The following is a 25,447-nucleotide window of genomic DNA, read 5'->3' on the forward strand; positions in this document are numbered from 1 at the left end:
AAGAAGGAACAACCAAAGGAGAAAAGGCAGAGATGCCTTTCAGGCGCAGTAACATAGACTGGTTGGTATTTGGGAAGAGGATAAAGATGTTTATCATAGGTAAAAGCTATAATTAGCAAAAGTTATATTATCAGTCCTATCAAAGATAATATTCAAAAGATACATCTGAATTGATGAGATTTAAAAAAACTCTATCACCAAGACTGGCAAATGTCTTCTGTCCAGACTGGTGAAGTCCCCGTTTTGCTAACATTTGAGCACAGTTTAGTTGTTAGCACAGGGGCTGCAAACAAGAGGTCCTCTGAGACCTGAGAATTAACACAGCCCTCGAGAGCTGAACTTACAGTCACCTAAAGGACCCAAGTCAAGTGAGGCTTCGTCACTTCCAACAGGAAGAATGGCTCCCAAATAAGCGAGTCCTCACAGACCAATGTCCAATGTGTCCTGCTGCTCATGCAAAAACACTCAAATAGTCAAGGCAGCTGGCATGTTTAAGAAATAAGGAAAAGGACTAACAGATAAATATTGGCAATGTCTCTTTTCAGCACTACTCAAAGAAGAGAGTTTTGGACAATGAACCTGAATATTAGTTACCTTCAGAGAAGGAGCCTGATGGCGGGGAAACATGGATAAAATTAACTACCAACGCACTAATCTCTAAATGAATGGCTGAGGGGTTTGGAGGAAGAATAGATTCCAATCAAGGCAACCAGGGTACAGTATTCATGAGAGTTTTATTCTATTACTATCCCTGAAGCTATGGCATAGTAGGGTACTGAGATCTGATGAGAAGAGAGGAGTCAGTTCTAGTCTAGAAAAGAAAAGCTCGGAGAACAAGGATCTGCCCAAGTCCTCACAGCACTGGCTGGAGGAGGTGCAGTGCAAGGGGCAAGTATTTCTGCCTGCAGGGGTATCACTAGTGGGGCGAGATCAGGCGATCACAACTAGCAAAGGCAAGCCATTAACCCCCAGCAAGCTTTTTGTACAAGAGATCTCTTAAGTGTTCTGCTTAGGATTGTTTCCCCTCAGGAGGGAAGAAAAGGAAAGCAAATGTCAGTGTCTGTGCATGTTACTTAAAAAAAAAAAGCAGAATATTGTTTGATTACCTCAACTTTGAAAAGGAGAAGTAAGGGTCATACTGAATATGTTTAGGTTTAGAACTGAGTTTGTTTAAAACTTATAATTAATACCAGATAATTCTGACTGAGAGTATGAACTGGCCGTAAAAATGTTGTGCCTGATAGTCTTAGTTAAATGGTTTCTCCCTAAACAGTAATAAAACAGTTGAGGCAATGGTAATTAAGTACCTGACACCTCTCTCCCTCAGAGGGTCTCAGGAGTAATGAACTGAAGAGAAAAAGCCTCTGATTCTGATGTGACGAGAAAAAGAGAGCAAGAGCAAGAAAATGTGTGTGTGCGCACGCGCGCGTGTGCGCAGGGCAGGCACCTGTGAGAAGCGACCCTATTCTGATGGGACAGAATCTGGACTTCAGTAGCAAAGCTCTGAAATGGTCCAAGTGGCTTATTATAACCATCCTGATGACTTGATTCAACTTAAATCCTTTTGGATGGCTATAAATCCATTACCCAATACACAGATAAGTGGTAGGAAATTTAACATACTGATTTTGCTTAACAGGTTTGTTATTAGAAATATAAAAGACAGAGCAGCAACACTTAAGAACAATCAAAGGACATCAAATATTGAAGTATTAAAGAGAGGAAGAAACTACAGTTTTTGAGGTAATGGGAGAGAGATAAAGAAACATTCAGCACTCCAAAGTAGGTGCTTTGTGTTCCTTTTGGAGGGTACACGTGGATTAATGGTGGGCAGAGATGAAGTTGAGGGAAGCAACTCCATGAGCCTGGGCTCAGAATAATCTGAAAACATACATGAAGAAAACTGCCCAGTGGAATTGTGAGTTATGTCTTAGTTTGTTGTTTTGTTTGTTCATTAATTCATTATTTACATTTTAAAAAATTTTCTGGTCTCACAAGGCAGCAGGGAAGACAGAGGGGTAATCAATCACAGCCAAACTATATGGGAAAAAATGATTTTGAGCACTTTTTATAAGAGCCAGACACTGTGTTAGGTGTTGGGATATACAGAGCTCAACAAAAGATGGTTCCTATTTAGATAAATGAAGAAGAGAAGGAAATATGGGTACAGTAGAATGAAGTAAGTGCTGTAACAGAGGCTGTGGGAGGTTAGAGGAGAGGGGAATAAATAAACTCTGGGGAACTGGAAAAGGCTTTAATAGAGGTGCTATTTCAGTTGGGTCTTAATAATAAAAGGTACTTTGTTGTGTGTGTACTGTGCACAGGAATTAGTTATCATGAGTTTTAACTCATCTAAAAATGAAAATAATAAGTTTTCAGGGTTTGGGGGAAAATTTTATTACCAAATAATATGCAAAACAAAAATGCTCATATCTTCTCTGAGACTCATCTCACCCCTGAGACCTACTTTAATACCCACCCACAACTTGGGGTAGGGTGGGAGACAGTAGAGGAGCGAAGCCTATGTGTGGACCAACCACATAAAACCAGGAATTTCAAGGTCACCACATGTACTCACCCAAGCTCATTCTAATAAACAAAGTTCACCAGTAAGAATTCCCTTGTACCATAAATAATTTGCACTTCAAAATTCTCTGCCTTCACCTTTGAAATTTAAATATTTATACCCATTTATTTTTTTTAAAGAATAGCTTTATTGACACATAATTCACATATCTTACAATTCACCCATTTTAAGTATACAACTCAGTGGTTTTTAGTATATTCAGAGTTGTACACATTCATATTTTTAACTAATAATAGTTTTGACTGTTTACTAATATAAACTCTCCTGTTTTTCATTTGCAAATCTGGAGTAGTGGTTCTTAACCCATTAAAGTTTCAAATAACCTGTGGACCTTTTAATGCCCTAGCCAACTGAATTAAAATCTATGGAGGTAAACCTTAAGTATCAAATATTATTTAAAAAAAACCAAACTCTCCAGGATATTCTACTATGAAGCTGGAGTTGAGAACTACTGCTCTAGAGCATTAATACCTGGTTTTTTTTGGGGGGGGGATGCAATTCCTGATGAATATGTTAGCTTTATTTAACTGGGTAAACATAAGACACTGGGATTGGAACAGGAGGACCAATATTAGGGCCCCAGCATAATCCACTATTTGCAGCCCTAGACTTCCCAGGAAATCCTCAAACTAAAATTCTAACATTTCTTCCAGCTTCTCAGTCATAACATATTATAAAATTCTTTATAATAGTGGTTTTTGGTGTATGGGACTAGCTCATAGCTCATTAGGCAAAAACAAAACAAAACAAAACAAAACAAAACAAAACAAAACAAAACTGTTTCCAGGTTATATATGTATAATTTAACTTTAGAAGTCCAAACAAGATAAAAGTAGCCTGTAATTGGACTTGGAGTTAGGGACAGAACAAAAGCCAGGAATGTCTACGGTGCAAATTACTCAGGAGTAAAATGTGAATGTCTTGTCTCCACCCAGTCTCTTCTCTCTTTCCTCGGTCCCTCTTCCTGGCTGAGGCCAGTTCCTCCACCTGTGCTTTGGTCCCATCCACTCCCACTTCCTCAGAAACTGTCCATAGCTGATTATTCCTTCTTCCTCTTGCATTTTCAATATCTCCCTCTAAACCAGATCCCTCCCATTTACTTTTTTAGATGGTCAAGTCTCTCGTATTATTAAAAGAAATGCCACTACTCAACGCCTTACCGTCCTCTTTTTCTACCACTCCCCTCTCCTCCTCTTCACAGAAAAATTTCTTAAAAGAGCTGTCTACATTCAGTTTACCCATGGGTCACCTCCCATTCAATCCTCAGCCCTCTGCAACCTGCCAATGCCATTGCACCACTAAGTGTCTCTCCCCAAGGGCACCAATTATTTCCATGTTCCTAAATCTGACCATGTCTTCATCTCTTATCTTGATACTTGTAGTACTTACTGTTGGCTATCTACCCAGCTTCTATTTCTCCATTATTCCTTTACAGACAAACCCTAATTTTGTTCAGGTTTCTAGTCTTTCCTACTGTGTTTCAGGGAAGGTTAACCTCAGCCTCAAGGGTGGATATCCTCTGGGCCAGTCAGAGGATAGCTTTCCCCCGGTGACTGCCCTTGGTCCAGGGTGTATATGAAGCAAACTGGCTCAATCAGATTAAAGGGAACCATGACTGGGAAGAGAAGACTCTTCTCCCTTTACTCTTGCTCTCTCTCCTCTATGTAAGATAATACATTTCTTTAATGTTTAATCTAGCTTTAGAGGGCATTTTCTGTTAATTTCAGGGTAAACCATCCAACTGATACATTTAGCCCTACTGGCTACTCCCTACAAATACTCTTCCTGTAGCTTACTGTCCTCACTGGCCCCGGTTTTCCTTCTACTGCTCTGGCTACTACTTCACAAGCTGCTAAGTGTAGGAGACACTGGCATTTTCAGACCATGGGGATATCGTTGAGTGTAATTACATATATTAAAAATAACTTTAAGGAGCTCCCCAGTGATAAAAAAAAAAAATTAACAAAGCTAAGAGTAAAAAAAGTTCATTAACTAATACTAAATCTATTAGTGTTATACCAAGATGAATTCTGGTAAATACAACCTATGTTTTCTACTTTGTGTCTTTTAAATGCAAGACTACTGGTGGTTACCAGTGTATCATGAATGTCAAAAGACCCGAATGTCAAAGAAAGTCTATGCTGCAAATCCTGTTTCTGCTGTGCTGGGGCCAGTTACTTGGTAAGAGGGCTCTGGGAGGCTCCAATGTTCCTTTAGTGGCTGCAGGGCCTTGTCACCCTGGGCTTCTCTTCCAAAACAATCCAGGAGGGAGTGGGCTTTGCAGGGTGGGCTTTGAGTGGGCTGTCCAGGACTCATTCAAAGAAAGGCTGAGGTAACATTCTCTGTTACTGCACATAGGAAAAGCCAGTCCATCAATTATCATCAATGTAATAATCACACCCAGGGTTAAAAAGAACATGACACTATGTTCCTTTCTTATACAGCTATTTGGTCAAAGGCCAAAGTGAAGTAGATCTTATTTATATTTCTCTCAAAGCATAGCACTTTGTAAATAATAAAACACTCAGTAAGTATTTGTTGATTTAATGAATTAAGAGAAACAGATACTGTATATGTCCTCTAGGAGTTTAATCTGGCCATAAGAATGAGTAAATTAGAGGAGAAAAATGCAGGGACTTACAATACTTGTTTTTGAGTCAGAAAGGACCTCAATTCAATTCACCCTAACCCGAAAGTAGAGGTAATAAAACTTGCCTTAGAGGGTTGTGTGTTAGGGTTAGATGACACATATATCTCATTATGACTTAAAACAACCCTGACATGCACTTATTCTTCCTGTTTCTGTCCTTCCTACTTCAAAGGGAGGGGCTACACCTACCTTATTTATTTTAGTATAGCCATAAAAGCACAAAGTATACACTCAATCAGTATTTGTTGAGTAGATGAACAAAAAGGGATTCAAGAAAATTTCTACAAAATTGAGAACATGGTTAGAACAAATTTTCCTTATATATGCTAACAATAAAAATTTTTTTCTTCTTTTCTTGCAGATTTTCTGCATATTTTTAATGTAACCCCTCACTATATCTACTACTTTTTAGTCTTCATATCACCAAAGCTGCAGAAATAGAAAGTATCTTCACAACGTTTGTGTATGATAAAAACTTTAATAGCTTGGGTAATTGGTATAATGAAATTAAGCTTTTAAAAGCATACTTATTAAAGCTCAAGTAACTATATACATATATGTATGCATTTTCATATTTTTAATTCCTGTGATAAATGGAAAAGTATCTTATATACCTGAGGGAGTTAACCACATTCTCTGCCTCGTCATCCTGAAGTTCACATATACTAGAAGGAAAATGTCCTTGTGTACCAGAAGGATCACTGATCAATTCTACTGTGACTCTAACCTAGTAAAGGTTTAAAAGTAAATGAACATTATAAAGATCATGTACTGCATTCACTAGTTAAATCTTACAGGTATCACTGAAATTTTTCTAAATGGGTGAACTATTACCAGACATTTAAGAGACAAAAGACAGAACTCAAATGATTTCTTTTTGCCAACTTTCTGACTTTCTTTAGGCCACAAATACCTGAATATGTAGAACAAAGTGCCATAATTACAGTTTTAAATAAACTTTTTTGAGTCTCCCAACAATTTAACAGAAGGTGGTAATGTGCATCTGAAGGACATACTGGCTTATGTATGAATGTATATGTGCACAATAAGCATGTACATAACATTAATACATAACAGAAAACTGCACACACGCATGAGTATGCACAGGCGCGCACACACACACACAAACGCAAGCACACATTTTAAATTAATTATGGCTCTTATCAAAGTGGTTTACTTTCAGCCAGTTTAATTTGTCTGGCACAGTTCTAAATACAGAGTAAGTGATTAATAAGTACATCAATTGACCTGAATTGTGGAGATCAAAGTATTACCAACGTAATATTAAAAGAGAGCTGTGAATGGAAACAAAAAGGTTCAAAATTACCAAAAAATATGTTTCTTTAGTCCATTTTAAAATATAAGGAAGCAGGTGGTCCTTATTCTCCCTCTCCTCAAGCCATCTGTATTTAAACAACTGTGAGTCAAGGACTAGATAGATTTTCGTTTCCTGTAATACGAAGTTTAGCTGCCAGACCCCAAAGAAACAACATGAAACTAAAAAATGTTAAAAGTCCACACTGCACTCTTTGTTTTGGGAAGCATATCTCTCTGGATCCTTGAAGAAGATATGGTGACCCCAGATGCCAGTGATGAGAGTGCTGGCCTGACACACAGCATCCAGACTTTCACACTGAGGACTTGCCCATCCCAGAAACTACATTCTGTGTCCAAGACAAAAACCAGAGCCCCATAGCCCGTAATGCGATGACCAACCACTCCATAAAGAAAATAGGTGGGAGATAGACAAGTGAGAAAGACAGTGCGGATGTGGTGGCTTTGGTCAAAATCCCAAGTCGGGTTTACTAGTCAGTGGTGTCACTGCTTGAATCATCACTGTGGTTGTGAGGAAAATATCGAGCAGGTCCTAAATAGCTGAAGAATTGTGTTCTTTTGACAACATTAAAACAATAACAACAACAAACTGTCCTTGTGGCAGTGTTAGAAGATGACCCATGGAAATGCTACCCTGTAGTTCTAAAGCCATGGTGATCCCTTACTTTCCAAAAGCAATGGAAAGAAAGATAAATCACAAGACATTCTGCTCTCAAAATATTTTCTCTTTTTATATAAATTCTGTAAAACTAGGTTTATAAAATGAAATACATAGAAAATAGGAGCAAAACTAAACCAGCTTGCAACCAAGATATTCAAAGTAATTCAAACCATAATGGAAACTGTAATTCTGTCTTCATTTTGACTACTCTCTGTTCTTGTTAAAATGAAAAGCAATCTGGAAATATCTATACATATCCGTATGCACAAACATATGCTGTGAAACCAGATCCACAAATTCATACAGACTAGCCACGAGAGGGCGCTCAACAATGGAACGAGACAACCAGGCTTATTTCCCTTAGATGTGTATTTCAGCACCTACTGGGCACACATTTTCAAACTTTGGAAGAGAGACTCCAATTCAAAATTCTTCACTTTTTCATAGCTATAAGCTTTGCCAGATGCTCATATTTTTAAGGGTGTATCCATATCTTAGATTCCAAATCTTCTTGACCAGAGGGTCAAAGCATCCAGCATTGAGTCCTTACATTACCAAATATAGATTTAAACAATGAACAGTAAAACTGCCATGTTGTACAGAGGATGTGAATGTGTTCAGAGCCATATATGAAGCCTGGAAAAGTTCGCTACTGAAACAGAGAAACCAGGTGGCTTTCCATCATGATTACTTTAAGGTGCCTTATTTCAGAACATTTTTAAGTTCGGCACACAGGATGATGGTTTTAACTTCACAATAAATTAAAGTATAACAGTCCCATTTAATTACTATTAGAAATGAAATGCCAGCCTCTATACCTAGAGAGACTTCTTTGATCAGCTCAGCAGCAGCATGGCAACCCTGAACGAGTATCCTGGTCCAGGTCGACAGATCCCGATGAGTCTCCACCCTGAAAAGATGCATCTCAATACCCTGCCGGGAGCCTGTCCTGGTAGCAAACGTAAGGTCAGATCCAAGAGAGGGTGATCGACATCCAGAACCAGAATGAACCAACCTAGGACCACAAACAGAGCAAAGATCAAAAGTAATTAAGACATTGCCAGAGGAAAATGTCAGCAATTTATGAGGATTAATAAGCAGAAAATTATAAAAGCCATCAGCAGTTTTTAGGTAAGTATTTTTCAAACCAAGATTATAGTCTCTGAAGTAGATACCATTCTTTTTTCCCATAAAATGACCTCCGGTGTCACAGGCAGAATACTGGACTGGACAGCCCAAGCCCCAGTTTCCCATTGGCTTTTTTATGCTCCCAAGAGGCTATGCATACAAAAGATTCCATTCTGATTAGGAAGTAAGCCCCCCCCACCCCACCGCCGCAACATGTATAGCCTCCTCCATTATCAACATCACTTACCAGGATGGTCCATTTTTTTACCAAGGATGAACCTATATTAACACATGATAATCACTCAGAGTCCAGAGTCTACTTTAGGGTTCACTCTTAGTGTTGTATATTCTATAGGTTTGGACAAACATATAAAGACATATAGCGATCACTATAATATCATACAGGGTATTTTCCCTGCTCTAAGAATCCTCAGTGCACTGCTTATTCATTGTCCATCTCCCCTGGCAACCATGAATCTTATTATTGCCTCCATAGTTCTGCTTTTTCCAAAATGTCATATAGTTGCAATTAGACAACATAAAGCCTTGTCTAATTGGCTTCATTCACTTAGTAATATGCATAGAAGGTCGTTCCATGTTTTTTCATGGCTTGATAGCTCATTTCTTTTTAGCGCTGAATATTTCATTGTCTGGATCTACCACAGTTTATTTATCCATTCACCTACTGCAGGACTGTCTTGGTTGCTTCCAAGTTTTGGCAATTATGAATAAAGCTGTATAAACATCTTTGCATGGGTTTTTGTGTGAACATAAGTTTTCAGCTCCTTTGGGTAAACCAAGGAGTGGGATTGCTGGGTAGTGAGGTAAGAAAATGTTTGCAAGAAACCACCAAACTATCTTCCAAAGTAGCTGTACCATTTTGCATTCCCACCAGTAATGTATGAGAGTTTCTGTTGTTCCACATCCTCACCAGCATTTGGTGATGTCAGTATTCCAGATATTGGCTATTCTAATAAGTATGTAGTGCTATCTCATTTTAATTTGCATTTCCCTGATAACATTATGATGTGGACCATATTTTCATATTCTTGTTTGCCATCTGCATATCTTCTTCGGTGGGGTATCTGTTCAGGTCCTTGGCCCATTTTTTAATTAAGTTGTTTATTTTCCTACTGCTGAGTTTCAATAGTTCTTTGCATATTTTGGTAACAGCCCTTTATCAGCTGTGTCTTTTTCAAGTATTTTCTCCTAGTCTGTGGCTTGTCTTCAACTTTTTTGACATTGTCTTTCACAGAACAGAAATTTTTAGTTTTAATGCTGAAGTCCAGCTAATCAATTATTTCTTTCATAAATCATGTCGTCTTTGGTGTTATAACTAAAAAAGCCATCGCAATACCCTAGGTCATCTAGGTTTTCTCCTGTTATCTTTTAGGAGTTTTATAGTTTTGCATTTAGACCTATGATCCATTTTGAGTTAATTTTTGTGAAGTGTGTAAGGTCTGTGCCTAGATTCATCTTTTTTCATGTGGATGTCTAGTTGTTCCAGCAACGTTTGTTGAAAAGACTATCCCTATTCCATTATCGTATCTTTGCTCCTTTGTCAAAGATCAGTTGACTATATTTACAGGGGTCGATTTCTGGGCTCTCTGTTCTGCTACACTGATCTATTTGTCTGTTCTCTCACCAATACTACACTGTCTTGATTACTGAAGTTTAACAGTAAGTCTTGAAGCTGGGTATTATCAGTCCTCCAACTTTGTTCTTCTTCAATTTTGTGTTGGATATTCTGGGCCTTTTGCCTCTCCATATAAACTTTACAATCACTCTGTCAATATCCAGAAAATAACTTGCTAGAGTTTTGACTGGGATTGCATTGAATCTATAGATCAATTTGGGAAGAACTGACAGCTTCACAATTTTGTTTTCCTATCCATGAGCATGGAATATCTCTCCATTTATTTAGTTCTTCTTTGATTTTGTTCACCAGAGTTTTGTAGTTCTTCTAATCCAGATCTTGAACATAATTTGTTAGATTTATATCTAAGTATTTCATTTGGTGGGGGGGGGGGTGCTAAAGCAAATGGCACTGTGTTTTTAATTTCAAATTCCACTTGTACATTGTTACTATATAGGAAAATAATTGACTTTTGTATATTGACCTTGTATCCTGCAACCTTGCTATAATTGCTTGTTAGTTCCAAGTTTTCAGTTCTTTTGGATTTTCTACATAGATGATCATATATTCTGTGAACAAAGATAGTTTTATGTCTTCCTTTTCGATCTGTATACCTGTTACTTCTTTTTCTTGCCTTATTGCATTACCAAGGACTTCTAGTATGCTGAAAGGATTGGTGAGAAGGACATCTTTTTCTTGTACCTGATCGTAGTGGGAAAGCTTTGTGTTTCTCACCATTAAGTATGTTAGCTATGTATTTTTTTGTCGGTAGTCTTTATCAAGTTGAGAATGTCCTCATTTTTTTCTTAGTTTACTGAGTTTTTTTTAATCATGAATGGGTGTTGCGTTTTGTCAAATGCTTTTTCTGTATCTCTTGATATGATGTAATTTTTCTTCTTTAGCTTGCTGACATGATGGATTACACGAATTTATTTTCAAATGTTGAACCAGCCCTACATACCTAAAATAAATCCCACTTGGTCATGATATATAATTTTTATATTTTTTTAGATTAGGTTTGGTAATATTTTTGAGGATTTTTGCATCTACATTCATGAGAGAACTGTAGTTTTCTTATTAATGTCTTTGTCTGGTTTTGGTAATAGCATAATGATAGCCTCATAGAATGAGTTAGGAAGTATTCCTTCTCCATCTATTCTTTGAAAGAGATGGTAGGGAATTTCTTCCTTAAATGTTCAGTAGAATTTACAAGTGAACCCATCTGGGTCTGGTGCTTTCTGTTTTGGAAGACCTTACACTTTTCACAAAAACCAACTCAAAATGGATCTTAGATCTGAATGTAAAATGCAAAAGTGTAAAACTTCAAGAAGATATCTTAAAAGAAAATCTAGGTGATCTAAAAAGATAACAAAAGCATGATCTATGAGGGGAAAAATGATTAAGTTGGACTTCAAAAAACTCTTGCTCTTTGAAAAAGATTGTTAAGAGAATAAAAAGATAAGCCACAAAGTAGATGAAAATATATGAAAAACACGTATCTGAAAAAGAACTGTAACCAAAATATACAAAGAACTCTTAAAACTCTAGTTGCCTACTCAATATCCATTGTCTCATTCTTCCTTAGAAATAAAAAGCTGCCTTTATCCTAAATGATAGCATGCACAGATAAAAGAGTATTTCCCAAACTTCTTTGCAGGAAAAGATGTTCAATGAACTGGAAGTTCCTATTGGGTAGGATCACTAGAAAAGCAACACAACTGGAGAACAAGGCAGCAAGTATGTCCTCTTCTGTTCCTTTCTTCTTCTTTCCCCTGCCTACAATTTGGATATGATGGCTGGAGCTTCCAATAGCCTTCTTGAGCCATGAAGCAACCTTGAAGGGTAGAAGCCTCTTGCTAAGGATGGTAGATTTCTTATATGTAAGAAAGAAATAAACATCTATTTTTATTACTTTTGGTTACTTTTACCAACAGAACATGCTTCCTAATGATTATCAGTATGTAAATAAAGTGTTAAATAAGCATTTGGAATGTAAGTCTGTGATTCTGTTGGGAGATATAAATTTGAAAGTTGTCGATGTATAGGAGATATTTGAAGCTATGGTACTAGATACAATCATCAGAGGGGCAAGATAGTTGATAAAGAAGAGATCTAAGCCCTGGAATAAGTAAATGTTTTGAAGTCAGGAGGATAAGGAGGAATCAACGAAGGGGAATGAGAAAATGTGGTTTCAGAAGTCAGAGGAGAATTGACAGAGAATCAGGAGAAACCAGGTAAAAAAAATACCAAAAAAAGGAGCCGAAAACATTATTTTTTTTTCAAGTGCTTTCAGTAATTATATTGTTGGTGACACTGCTGTAGTAGTAGTAACAGTAGTACCATTCTGACATGTAATGTGAGATAAAGCAAATGAACAATTTAAGGAATATTCTAATTTGATCTCTGGTATCCTTAAGATCTGGAATTCTGAGTATGGGAAAAAGAAAAACTAGATATAAGATAGAAGAGGTTAAGTAAAAACACTGTGGTGTCAAAGTTGAAATGGTGTATCTGTCTGAAGTATGTATTTTATGTTTAAAAATATATATATACACATACACAAACATATACACACTTCCCACCACTGTCCATCAACAAAGGCATATAAACAATAACTAACCCAATAGCAACAAATGTTGTTAGTTAGCCTAAACTGAACCCCCACCCCTTAAAAAAAAAAGAAATTGAGGCTTCTTGGAAAATGTCTGATCTAGAACAGAAAATACGCAAGATAAATTGAGAATAGTCTTATCATAACAGATAACATGGCAATTCTCAAATATTTTTATATAAAAGTCCCATCAAAAGGGCTCAGAAGTCCACTTTAAGAGGCCTTCACTGGCTAATGATAGGATGGTTTTTGATAGATACGGGGTTTCCTTTTGGGGTGATGAAAATCTTCTGGAATTAGACAGTGGTCCTAATGCATACATAACTTCATGAACTTCATGGTAAATAAATTATATCTCAATAAAGCTGTTAAAATAAAAACAAGCAAATGGGAAGAAAATGGGAGGATATTATTGAAACAACTCAATATTATGGAGAGGGCCCAATTATTGGTAATGATAAGAGTGTTAGCAAGATTGTGGTGATGGGTGATAGAGATGGTGTGAAAGACAACATCATTTCAGGGGAGGAAGTCAAGGAACTGAGAGTTCAGGGTAACAGAAGGAGCATCTATGTTAGACATTAAAATCATCAAAATTCTAGGATTATGTGTATATATCTCACACCTGGGCATAAACCCAGAGAAAACTCTACATTGAAAAGATACATGCACCCCAATGTTCATAGCAGCACTATTTACAATAGCCAAAACATGGAAGCAACTTAAATGTCCATCAACAGATGACTGGATAAAGAAGATGTTGTGTACACGTACACACACACACACACACACACATACACACACAGTGGAATATTACTCAGTCATAAAAAAGAATGAAACGATGCCATTTGAAGCAACATGGATGGACCTACAGATTAACATACTAAGTGAAGTAAGTCAGACAGAGAAAGACAAATATCATATGATATCACTTATATGTGGAATCTAAAATATGATACAAATGAACCTATTTACAAAACAGGAACAGACTCACAGACGTAGAAAACAAACTTATAGTTACCAAAGGGGAAAGAGGTGGGGAGGGATAAATTAAGAGTTTGGGATTAGCAGATACAAACTACTATACATAAAATAGATAAACAACAAGGTCCTACAGTATAGCACAGGGAACTATACTCAATATCTTGTAATAACCTATAATGAAAAAAGAATATGTATGTATAACCGAATGACTATGCTGTATACCAGAAACTAACACAACAATGTAAATCAACTATACCTCAATTTAAAAAAGGTAAACAGGAGGGGGGAAAAATGTATAAAACTACCTGGAAAAAAAATTTCAGGATTATGTAAAGGAGGAAGGGAAAAGGGAGGAAGAGGGAAGGAGAGAAGGAAAACTGGACTGAAGGAAAAGGGGGAGGGAGACAGAAACAGAAAGAAGAAACTTGATCCAGGTGCTAACATCTCTAAGGGGAAGGCAGAGTGATCTGGTGGTCTTGAGATCATGTCAACAGGGAAAATATTCAAGTATACTCTTTTGAAGAGTCTGAAGGTATCAACTTCAAAGTAGCTGGAGATTTTAGACAGGAGTGAAGAACAATGGACTAATAGGGCAACAAGGAGCAAAGACACCTACTCTGTTTCCAAGCCCAATAATAAGTGGGATGTGGGAGACAAGATCTCTTGAAAAAACAGAAGGGGAAGCAGTGTCCCTAAGGGAGAGCCACATTTAGAGGAGGAAGGTGGCGAGAATCGTCACAGAAAAATTGAAGATACAAAAGATTTTACTAATGACTGAGTGACTTTCAGAAGGCAAAGTGGAAGAGTTTCAGGAAGAAGGATAAAATTGGAAGAGTACTGAAAAGCTGTCAAACTCACAGTTGACAGATACAAGTTTTCCACACTTCTAGCTTTTGGTGAAAGCTAGCAATTTATAATTGGCAACAAATACTATCAGTATTTTCCTTAAATGATAAATTCATTTTGGTCATTTTAGAAAAAATGTCTGACAAATACTGAAGTGTGATTACCCATAGTTCGTCAGTCAGTTATTTTTTCAAGTAAAAAACTGTTCCATGAAAAAAGCAGCTAGTTCAGCTTGCAACTCAACCACACATACTTTTCTCTGAAACAATCATCACACCTCAGCATGCAGCAGAAGCACTCTGTGAGCACTTCCCACTTCATCTCACAGATTATTAACAAGAGGAATATTCAAGGGTCAAGCGTCAATAAAGCTAGCAAATTTTACTCCTTCAACAAAGACATTTTGAGGTTAAACTGACATTTTTTCTCCTGGCAAGTCCATATAGTTTGGTGCCAATAGCAAGATTCATGCTAAGGTACCAGCAACTTTACTAATCCTTAGTGCAAATGTCAACAGTGAAAAAAAGCAAACATCTTAGCATTTTACTATGAAAATAATTTGAACTTACAGACCCCGAAGAGGGGATCCCTAGAGGTCCATGGAAGTATAGTTTGAGAACTGCCTCCCTGAGCTGATTCCCAGAGAACCAACATGCCAATTACACATTAGCTATCTCAGCAAGAGTTAAGAAAGTTCCAAAACTACTCCACATATAATCCAAATAAGACAGAGTGTAAGGAAAGTGACAGGGTGTATTCTACCATATTCAGTTTGACTGCTAATCCCAAGTCAGACATTAAAAAATATAAAGTCTAGAAGAATTTTTCCTACAGATTTGATCATGAAATATTTGGCAGAGGGAATCTAATTCAAACCAGCTGCTGAACTCTCGCTGCACAGCAGCTGGTTAAAACACATTGCCTAAAGGCCCCCTTTAGTGAGGAGGCCAGATGAGCTCATGCAAAGGCGTTTTAGCAGCTTTTGCCCCTTAAGTCCCATAAGCACAACATCACTCAATTTTCCATATTGTAAAGTAGCCACACTTTCTTTGGATCTTTTTCTACTCCAGTCAAAGAAAACTCATAGGAAAAAAACTACAAAATGCACATTCTGCAAAATCCACAGCACCTATATCTATTTTTCTACCTGTATATCTGGCTTTAACCTCAAGAAATATGTAAAGTAAAAATAAAATAAAATAAAAATCCTCTTTACTTACCACTTCCATATTTTACTTAATTCCTCAACCAGCCTGAAATATCAGCTATTAAATAAACACAAACACACACAGACACACCCAGAGCTTTGGTTTCCAAGAATCTGTAAATGTACAAGCCAATATAAATGGTAACTCATGTTAATTTGTATCACCCTAACAATGTTCTTTGATTTCTGAACTACAATTAATTCTTATCAGGGACTATCTATCTACTTTTGCTGTGGATAATCAAGGTCCTTAATCTTTTCCTTCTCTATGTGTTTATGTTATCTTTGTGTGTTTATGTCTCATCCACTCATAAGAACATGTTCCAAAGTGTTAGAATTAGTGAAAGTGAACATTCAGCCCTTTCTTATTCTTCACAGAAAACTAAAAAGACATAAACACACCACTTTCTGGCCTTGCCTCTCTCTTGCAGGACACCTCCTGGTCTGGTTCCTCCTCTGGTCTCTTGCAGTGGCCATTGTCTGCGCCCTCTGGGAGGCAGAGGATGATTAAGCCCCGATTAACTCTATCAAGCAGTGACTTCAACTGATTCCCACTGGCCAACATGGCCACGTGAAAAACTAAACCTCTCCTCTATCATCTTTGCTTCTAATCCACCAGTAATTCCTGAGCAAGGAGTAAAGAATTCCTGCTGTTGCATTAATTAAACTTACTAGGAAACAACATGTTCAGAAAGCTATAGGCCCCACCCATTTAATTAACGGCCAAGTTCAACTTGCATGTCTAGGTTGATTGAAATATTTATTTGAATTCCTCACATTTAATATGAAACTTTTGCTACTCATAAAAACTATGGGGTAGAGTTAAGCACTTCTTTTAACAATAGCAAAATTAAACCAATTATACTTTTTACACAAATTCTTCTTTGACATATTTTCACTTAATAATAAATAACAGTTATTACAATTAGAGCAACTAACACTTACTTGAGCACCTACAATGTGACAGGTACCACTGTAGACATTTTACAAGTATTAATTCATTTAATACACCTACCCTATCTCATTAATAACAAATGAAAAACCTGTGGCACAGGAAGGTTAAGTAACATGCTCCTAATTATCTACTAAAAGTGGCAGATTAGGGACTAAAATTGTTTAAGGATTGGTCTTAGCTCCTTCTATTAAGTCTTGTTGGTTTTGGGGGTTTGTTTTCACTATAACAGATTTACTGAGATATAATTCACATACCATATACTTGACCCACTTAAAAGCTCAATGAATTTTAGAATAATAAGTTGTGCAACCATCAGCACAATTTTAGCACATTTTCATTATCCCCCAGAGAATTCCTATACACACCCCCTATTTCTCTCAACTGCCACCCCCTCAACCCCTGCAATGACTAACCTGTTTCTATAAATTTGCCTATTCTAGATATTTTCTATAAATGGCATCGTACAATATGTGGTCTTTTGCATCTGGCTCCTTTCACTTAGCATAAAGTTTCCAAGGTTCATTCATATTTCAGCATATATTAGAACTTTTTTTATTGCTGAATAATATTCCATTGTATGGATATGCCACATTTTGTTTATCTGTTCATCAGTGGATGAACACTTGGGTTCCACTGTTTGGGTGTCATAAATGATGCTGTTATGAACTTTCACAGATAAGTTTCTGTGTGGACCTAAGTTTTCATTCCTCTTGGATATATAACCTAGGAGTAGCATTGCTGGGTCATAGGGTGATTATGTTTAGCCTTTTGAAGAACTTTCAGACTGTTTTCCACATTGACATTCCTACCAGTAGTGTATGAGATTTCTATTCTCTCCCACATCCTAGTGTATGCTTGTATACTATATCTTTTTAATTATAGCTGTCCTGGTGGGTGGGAAGTGGTAGCTCACTGTGCTTTTGATTTGTACATCCCCTGAGCTAATTACTGCTGAGCATCTTTTCATGTGCTTATTGGCCACTGTGTATCTTCTTTGAACAAATGTCTATACAGATCCTTTTCCCATTTTTTTTGGGGGGGGGAGTAATTTATCTTTTTACTACTGAGTTGTAAGAGTTCTTCATATTTTCTAGATACAAGTACCAGATTAAATATATGATTTGAAATATTTTCTCCCCTTCTGTGGGCTGTCTTTTCACTTTCTTAATGGTGACACTTGAAGCACGGAAGTTTTTAATTTTGATGAAGTCCAAATTATTTATTTTTTCTCTGTTGCTTGTACTTTTGGTGTTATATCTAAGAAGGCTCTGCCTAAGCCAAGGTCATGAAGATCTACTTCTGTATTTTTTCCTAAGAGTTTTATAGTATTAGCTCTTAAATCTTATTTACATCTTTTCCTTAGTCGCAAATTAATACCACACTGATTGTACCCACACAACCATCCTGTTTCCTTCTTTAGTACCAAAGTACCTTGATGGTCTAGACCCAGTCTAGTCAAAGGCCAGAAATTATCTGTTTCTGGGATTGTAATTTCTAGTATTGAACAAAGGCTCATCTAGGGGATGTCATAGGCTTCTGTACTATCTCTCCAGTGACACACAGTTAAGGAAATATCTAAGGATAAAGCTACCCTCCTTGCATTCCATAATCATAATTGGAGCATAAGCATCTTCTGTAAAATTTAAACTTATGCGATCTCTATAGTCATATTCATAAGCTCTAAATCTTTGGAAAATACAAATTTAATTGCTCTAATTTTATCTGTGAGACGTGTACACGTTTTCACAGGATTCCTGTCATGTTTTGAATGTAACCATGACAGAGAAACTGTAATTTAAGTAACAGAATTTACCTCAACTAAGATTTATTGAAGGGCTACTGTATGCAAAGCATTATGGGAAATGCTGAGATGACCAAGTCATAGTTCTTGACCTCAAGGAGGTTATAATTTAGTGAGGATTAAAAACAAAAACAAAAACAGAGAAACTGATGGTTAAATTCAGTCCTTCTGCAGGACCCTTATGTCCTGAAGGAATTAATCAGGGCACACCTCCCTAACTCTGAAGCTCAATAAACTCTTTATTGTGTGCTTTAAATGCTCCAGCTCTAAATTACAGAGAAACTCCTGAAAAGCTATGTGAAAATTATACTTTTATAAAAAGAATGATATATGTAAGGGAACTTGGCAAATTGGAGGAAATCCTATATAATGTGAAAGTCCCCCTGTAATACAAAGAACACTGTTCCTCACATGAATCTTTGTCTGCTCAAAGCAGAAACCCCCACACTGGTCCCTGTGGGACATACCAGATGATTCCATCATTTAGCATTTTTGATTACCAAATACTTTTCTGTGGGGTTCCTTTTTAATGAGCAATTTTTGAGTTATATCAAAATCTGATTCTTTTTTAATCACAAGTAACACTGAATGTGAATATATTTTCTAGTTTCACACTAAATAACTAGTTTCTAATTGTTCTTAAGACATCTTGGCCCCCAAATTTATATTTCTCTATCCTTTTCCCTTCCAACTCCCCACATCTGGCGTGCTAAAAACGTCCCGTTGCTTCAGGTCAAATTAATGTTTATTTGATGGAATCAAAATTATGTACTCTTATACTAGAAAGAAAAGTGGAAGAATATTTTGGCTGATTTGCGTGGTTTAATTCACATACCACATTCTGGTTTAAATGATTTCATCACTCAGTAAAAAGGCTGCCACAATTTCAGTGGTTTTCTAGTCACAGTCAATAAAGTAAAGAAAAAAACCCCACTATTTACTTATCTTCATGACTAAGCAAGTCCTGAAAGGAACAGTTAGGAAACTGCTTCAGCAACTTAAAAAATACACACAAAAATACTAGTGACAGAAACCATTTATACTGAGCTAGGAGCTGCAAAACAGTAAGGTTGTGAAAGAAAAGTTTTTGTCTAAATCAACTACATCAACTATTTAAATGCTATTTTAGGAACCTAATGAATAACAAAATTCATTTTAAAATTCTTTAGTAGACTTAGAGCAGGATAGATATTTTATTTTTTTGTCTTTCTTACCTTGTGGCAACAAGAGGGTAGCTGTGACATGGTGACGCCCAGGCATCCCTTGTCCATGGCATACAGTCATAAAGCAGCAAATCCTTCTCAGTCACAGCCATGAGGACAGGTCTCCATTGTTGTCTTCCACCATCTAGTTTTGCCTGTTACAATGGTGAAATCCAGAGAGCAGAGCTAAGTATAGTGATATACACCTGTAAAAGTCCCTTCAGTGATGGCCTAACATAGCGGGTCTCCATTTTGTTTTCCCATCCTAACAGACATGAGAAAAGGAAGACATCCCATCAAGTTCCTTCCCATTGGCAGGGATTCTTCACTGGGAGGAGTGCGGTAGATCACGTAGTTTGAGAAAGCTCTCCCTGAATGAGTTACAGATGTTTTCTAACGATGTGACAGTTTCTTCCCTATTCCACAATAACTAATTATCATCAATTATAATTAAATATGTGGTAATCTGTTCAAAATGACAATAGTTTTAATATATCCAGTGTGGGAGTAACATCTTCTAAATACAGGATAGAAATTCTTACTAAATAAGTCTATAATCTAAACACCAGTGTCTTTCAAATATTTTTGATCAAGACCTACAATAGGAAATACATTTTTACATTGCAACTCAAAACACACATGTAAATACTGAATTTAAAAATTCCCTATACTTTGTGCAACATACTTTGGTAATTTCTATTCTATCTTTTTAAAATGCTGATACGACCTACTACATTGTATTTTGGAAAACACTGATATAAACTATTGTCAAAGAGTTCCCCATTACATTTCAGGAAGTTTATGTTTCAGTTTCAAATGTACCATTGCATTTAACTGCATAAAGCTCAAGTTATCTCTGTGAGGGTTTTAAAACACAGGCAAACAACTACCATTTAAACATACTGTCAAGGATCCAAGGCCAAAAAGCAAAAGACTGTGCTCAAGAAAAGCCCTGGTATCATCAAATGTTTGCCTTCCTAAGTTGAGACCTTTGGGGAATGCTTAACAACAAGATTATTTTAACACTAAACTTTCAGCTTACTATCACTCACACCTTCAAGGCCAATTCAAATTGATGAATCATTTGTCTCTTAGTTGTCTTCAGAACCACTTTTTATTTTCTCTTCCTTAATGACTTCTGAAGGTAATATGGATGTGTCAGGGGACCTTAACAAAACGTCTATAATCTGAAAAGTAGCCTGAGTAGTTCAGTTCTGCACTGTAACATCTACCACCAGGATTTTCTCTCCTAGCTAGAGCCACAAGCTGATTGCAAGAGTGGGAAATTAATTCCAGTCAGTGAAGTTATCCATGTTTGACCATGTACTGAAAGCAGAAAACATATGACCTGACTGAGAATTTAAGCCAAGTATGGTAGAAATAATTATATTTTCCTTATTGGTAAACCCAAGATTTCTAAGACTGTATATTGGTCTCGGGGTTAACTGTAATATCTGGAGGAAGAGTATCAGCTCTAACAAGATTCTCTCAGATTCTCACATTTTTGGGTCATAGATATCCTGAAGGGATTTCTCATTTATGTGCACTACTAAGTTTTTGTCTGTGTGATTGTTATAGACAGTATTTCAATATGGTAAATAACATAAAAATCTATCTTTGCGAAGGGATAAAATGATCATCTGATTTTCTTAAATTAATATTTTTGCTAAGTTATAAGAGAGAGATTTTGAAGGCTAGATCAGAACATATGCATTTGGAAAGCCTAAATTAAATATATTTCTTCTCAAAGAAGATATCAGGCGCTAAAGGAAAACTGCTAATGCCAATAGAAGCAATGTCTAATTTCAAGATGGAAAACTTTTTGTTCAATTAACAATTTTTCAAAAGTGTTTAGCTCTTTTGAGTCCTTAGTTTTTGGAGTGTATCTTTTCCCTCTTCTACTTACCACTGGAGAAAAATGAAATCTCAGTTTAAGTCATTCTGTTTGCCTATTTGCCTTCACTTATAAGGATACTGTTTGCTTTCACTGGAGTCAAAATGCTGCCTAATATATATAGTATGTGTTTATGGTTGTGGTATCAGTATAAACAGCCTTGGGGCTCTACTATTCAATTTTTGGTCAGAGGAAAAAGAAACACTAATGTTAGGGTTCTGGTTTGCTTGTGTTTCAACATCCACACATTCATGCACCTGGCCAAAGAACAGCCTTCTCCAAATTTTATTTTCTAATGAATAGAGTTGAATAGCACTAAAGATAAAAAATTAGTCAGTTATTATTCATTCCCTAAATCCTTAATCCTATAAATCTATGTTTTTGACAGATGATGTACTTCTGTACATCAGAAGATACAGAAAACATGGAGCAAAAAAATAAACAAACCATTCCACTAACCCTGATCTAGTGTATATGTTCCTAATTTGAGTCTTTACACATTTTGAGAATAATCAGGGACAAAGTAGGAACTGTGGAAACAAAGCTTTCTTTGGCTGCCTTGGCTTTTCCAATCAATACTTAAATGCTTAAAAATACTCATCTACAAATAATGTATGTCCCTCCATTTGGTGGACTTCAAGAAAATTCCCTTTTCAGAATATAACCAACTAAAAGGTAAACTATCAGTCACATTAAAATCAATATCAATAAAGAGACAGAAGTCCCTTGCACAGAACAGATTACCTATTGATTACCAAATATCTGCAGCATAGGTTTTCCCTATTTTAAGCAAACTCAATTCATGACAATGTTAAATTAAAAAAAAAAAAAGATAAATCAAGGAGAGATCATTTAAGGTTAAATAAATGACCTCTCCTTAATTTATCTGCCCCAAATGACTACCTTTTCTAAGTACAACTGAAAGTTTCATTTATATGCAAGCTTTTCAGGAAATACATCTATTGCTAAAATAAATTCTTACCTATTTTAAACAGATTATATGATCTAAAATTATCTTGCCCATTTTCATACTCATACAATTAAACAATCTTATAGTTAGAAAAGGCTTTGGCATTTACCCAGTAGAACCTTTACAGATACATGAGTTTATTATAATACCTCTGAGAAATGGTATTCAGTCTTGCTTAAATATCTTATTCTGAGTGATATTTGATTTGGGTAACCCAAACAACTACTTAAAAAAAGTAAAAATCATGAGTATTTTAGAAATAGCACTTTGGGTTACTTTTGTGATATTATTTTTAAAGAAGTTGAAACTTTTCTACTTGGTATTATTTCCCAACCCTCAGCTTGTGTTCTTGACAATATTTTATCACTAATGACTTGTTTGCTTGCTTTTTGCATGTATATATGTAGACAAAGGAAAAAAATTACTGAACATCTACTATATACAAAGCATTAGGCTAAGTTCTCTGGCGGTGAAAGATTTGGAAAAAATGTGTTCCTGTCTTCCAAGAGCTCACAACTGAGTGGAGGAAATACACTAAATATGGTCTATAAAGGGCAGACTGTGATGAATTGGTGGCTTTATTTTTCTCCTTTCTACTTGTCTGTTTGTAGCATAAACCAAATTAAGTTTACTTTAGAAGTCTAGCAACTCTCATTCATTGCTGGTGGGAATGTAAATTAGTTCAACCTGATGGAAGGCAACTTGGCAATATTTATCAAAATGACAAATGCATAAACCATTTGTGGTAGTTTAAAAACATGTCCACAAAATATATGTCCACAAATTCTTTACTATTCTTCCCTTGAAGAAGTAGAGCCCTGGGGTGTAGACTGGACTTAGTAACTCACTTCTAATGAAAAGAAAAGAGCAAAAGAGACTGGGTCATAAAAGGTACTGTGGCTTCCATCTTGTTCTCTCTCTCAGATCACTTGCTCTGGGGAAAACTCACAACAATGTCTCGAGGATACTAAGGCAGCCCTGCGGAAAGGCCTGCATGGCAAGGAACTGAGGACTTCTGCTAATAGCTTTGTGTCCAAATCATGTTGTAAGTAAACCTGCCAATCCAGTCAAGCCCTCAAATGACTGCCACCCTGGCTGACAGCTTGACTGCAACTTCATGAAGGATCCTGGGCCAGAATCATCCAGCTAAACTGCTGCCAGATTCCTGATCCTTAGAAACTGTGGGAGGTAAATGTTATTTAAAAGCCACTAAATCTTGGGGTAATTTGTTTTAAAGCGATAGATAACTAATAGACCCTTTGACCCAGCACTTCTGGGATTTATCCTATAAGTATAGAAATAACCCCTGTTCTATGAACTCTAACAATCCAAGCTCACTATCAAAAACTTAAGAACCAAATACATTCAGATAATGTGTTTCCTTGTTATCTGACCTATCTGAACTTGGGAACCAAAGAGTTTGGATAGCACATGTGTGAAAGGACAAACTACAAGGTTATTCACTGTAGCATTCTTGGTAATGGCAAAAGATTAGGACAACAAAACTGGGGAAGTGCTTATTTAACTATAGCCACACAATGGAAAACTGTACAGTTGTAAAAAACAATGCACTGTAGCTGAAAAAATTTTTCAGATCAACATGACCTTGAAACTTAGTCATTTTCAACATTTTGCATGAATGAAAAATTATTCTCTCTTAAAAAAAAAGAATACTCTTTGTGCATTGATATGAAAAGATCTCCAGGATATACTGTCTAATGAAAAAAAGGGAGAAAAGTATAAAGCAGTGTGCATAATATGCTCTTCTTTTATAAAAGAGAAAAAGAAGAACATATGTTTATATTTGCTTTTATTTGCATAAAGAAACTCTCAAAAGATTCACTAGAAAGGAATGAAAGTGATTACCTCTCTGCGGGCAAGGGCACAGGAATTAGGTGGATGGGGGACCAGAAGACTTTTCAGTTTGGATAGGGGACCAGAAGGAGAGTAAGACTTTTCACTTACTAACTTTTTATTCTGACCTTTGAACCATGTGAATCATATTATCTTTTTAAAATCATGAAAGTTTCTAACATTGCTGAAAGCACAGAACAATTACCACTCAATTGAGTTTTTCAACCAGCATATAAAAATATGGAAACAATGATAAGCATACTAAACTACTAAAACTTCCAAAGTCATAAATACTTATATATGATTTTCATTAGTTTCTTCTGCTTAGTTATTCTAATATTTCCAAGAAATCATCACAGTTCTAATTCTGTGTTCTAGTTTATTATAATCATTATTTGAAATGTTCATAAAAATCTCAAAAGCTGAAAAAAAGATTAGTGGAGTCCAAAATTGGTCCACAACACCAATCACCTGAGGAGCTACCAAATGCCCCATCACAGATCTATCAAATCATAACTCTGTTGAGGTGGAGCTGGGGAGCCAGACCTGGGAAACTACTTAAACAAAACAAACAAAAACACAAACAAAAGACCAAAACCTCACTGGGCGGATACTATGTAATCCCTGCCCCCTTGTACACATGAAGGAATTAGGATTCAATGAGATGAAGGAACTTTTTAAAAGATCTAAAACCAGTGAAAAATAGAACTAGCCCTTGAACACTCGTCTCTGAATCCTTAGTCTAGTCTTCTCTTCTCAGCTACCTCTGGACCAGCTGATAGTGAAGGACCGAAAGAAAAAGGGTGTACTCTAATATCATGTAGAACTTTTAGTCTTTCTTTTGTCAAACTTGGGATCTAAGCTAACTTGGATTATGTTCTTCCTTTCCCTTCACCCAACATCCACTTAGGTTTTCTTGTTTCTCTTCTTTCCATTTTTCAGTTGTAGAGGACAACTATACATGTGTTCAGGGGGAGGGTAAAGCTCAGTGGTAGAGTGTGTGCTTAGCATGCACAAGGTCCTGGGTTCAATCCCCAGTACCTCCATTAAATAAACAAACAAACAAACAAACAAATAAACAAACCTAATTACCTCTCCCCCCAAATAAAATAAAATATTAAAAACA

The 25,447-nt window shown here is 36.4% G+C and overlaps 1 protein-coding gene across 1 annotated transcript in view; it reads right to left on the reverse strand.

Moving 5' to 3' along the window:
• SNTB2 (syntrophin beta 2) overlaps positions 1–25,447 on the reverse strand; it is a 90,061-nt gene that overhangs the window by 9,215 nt on the left and 55,399 nt on the right. Inside the window, exons 4-5 of the mRNA XM_010979226.3 lie at positions 19,616–19,758; positions 8,052–8,248 (exon numbers count right to left, since the gene is read on the reverse strand). Of these exons, the coding sequence (XP_010977528.3) occupies positions 8,052–8,248; positions 19,616–19,758 (340 nt within the window). The remainder of the gene's footprint in view (positions 1–8,051; positions 8,249–19,615; positions 19,759–25,447) is intronic.

The sequence above is a fragment of the Camelus dromedarius genome, chromosome 9 (genome assembly GCF_036321535.1).
Source record: "Camelus dromedarius isolate mCamDro1 chromosome 9, mCamDro1.pat, whole genome shotgun sequence".
Classification (NCBI taxonomy): Eukaryota; Metazoa; Chordata; class Mammalia; order Artiodactyla; family Camelidae; genus Camelus; species Camelus dromedarius.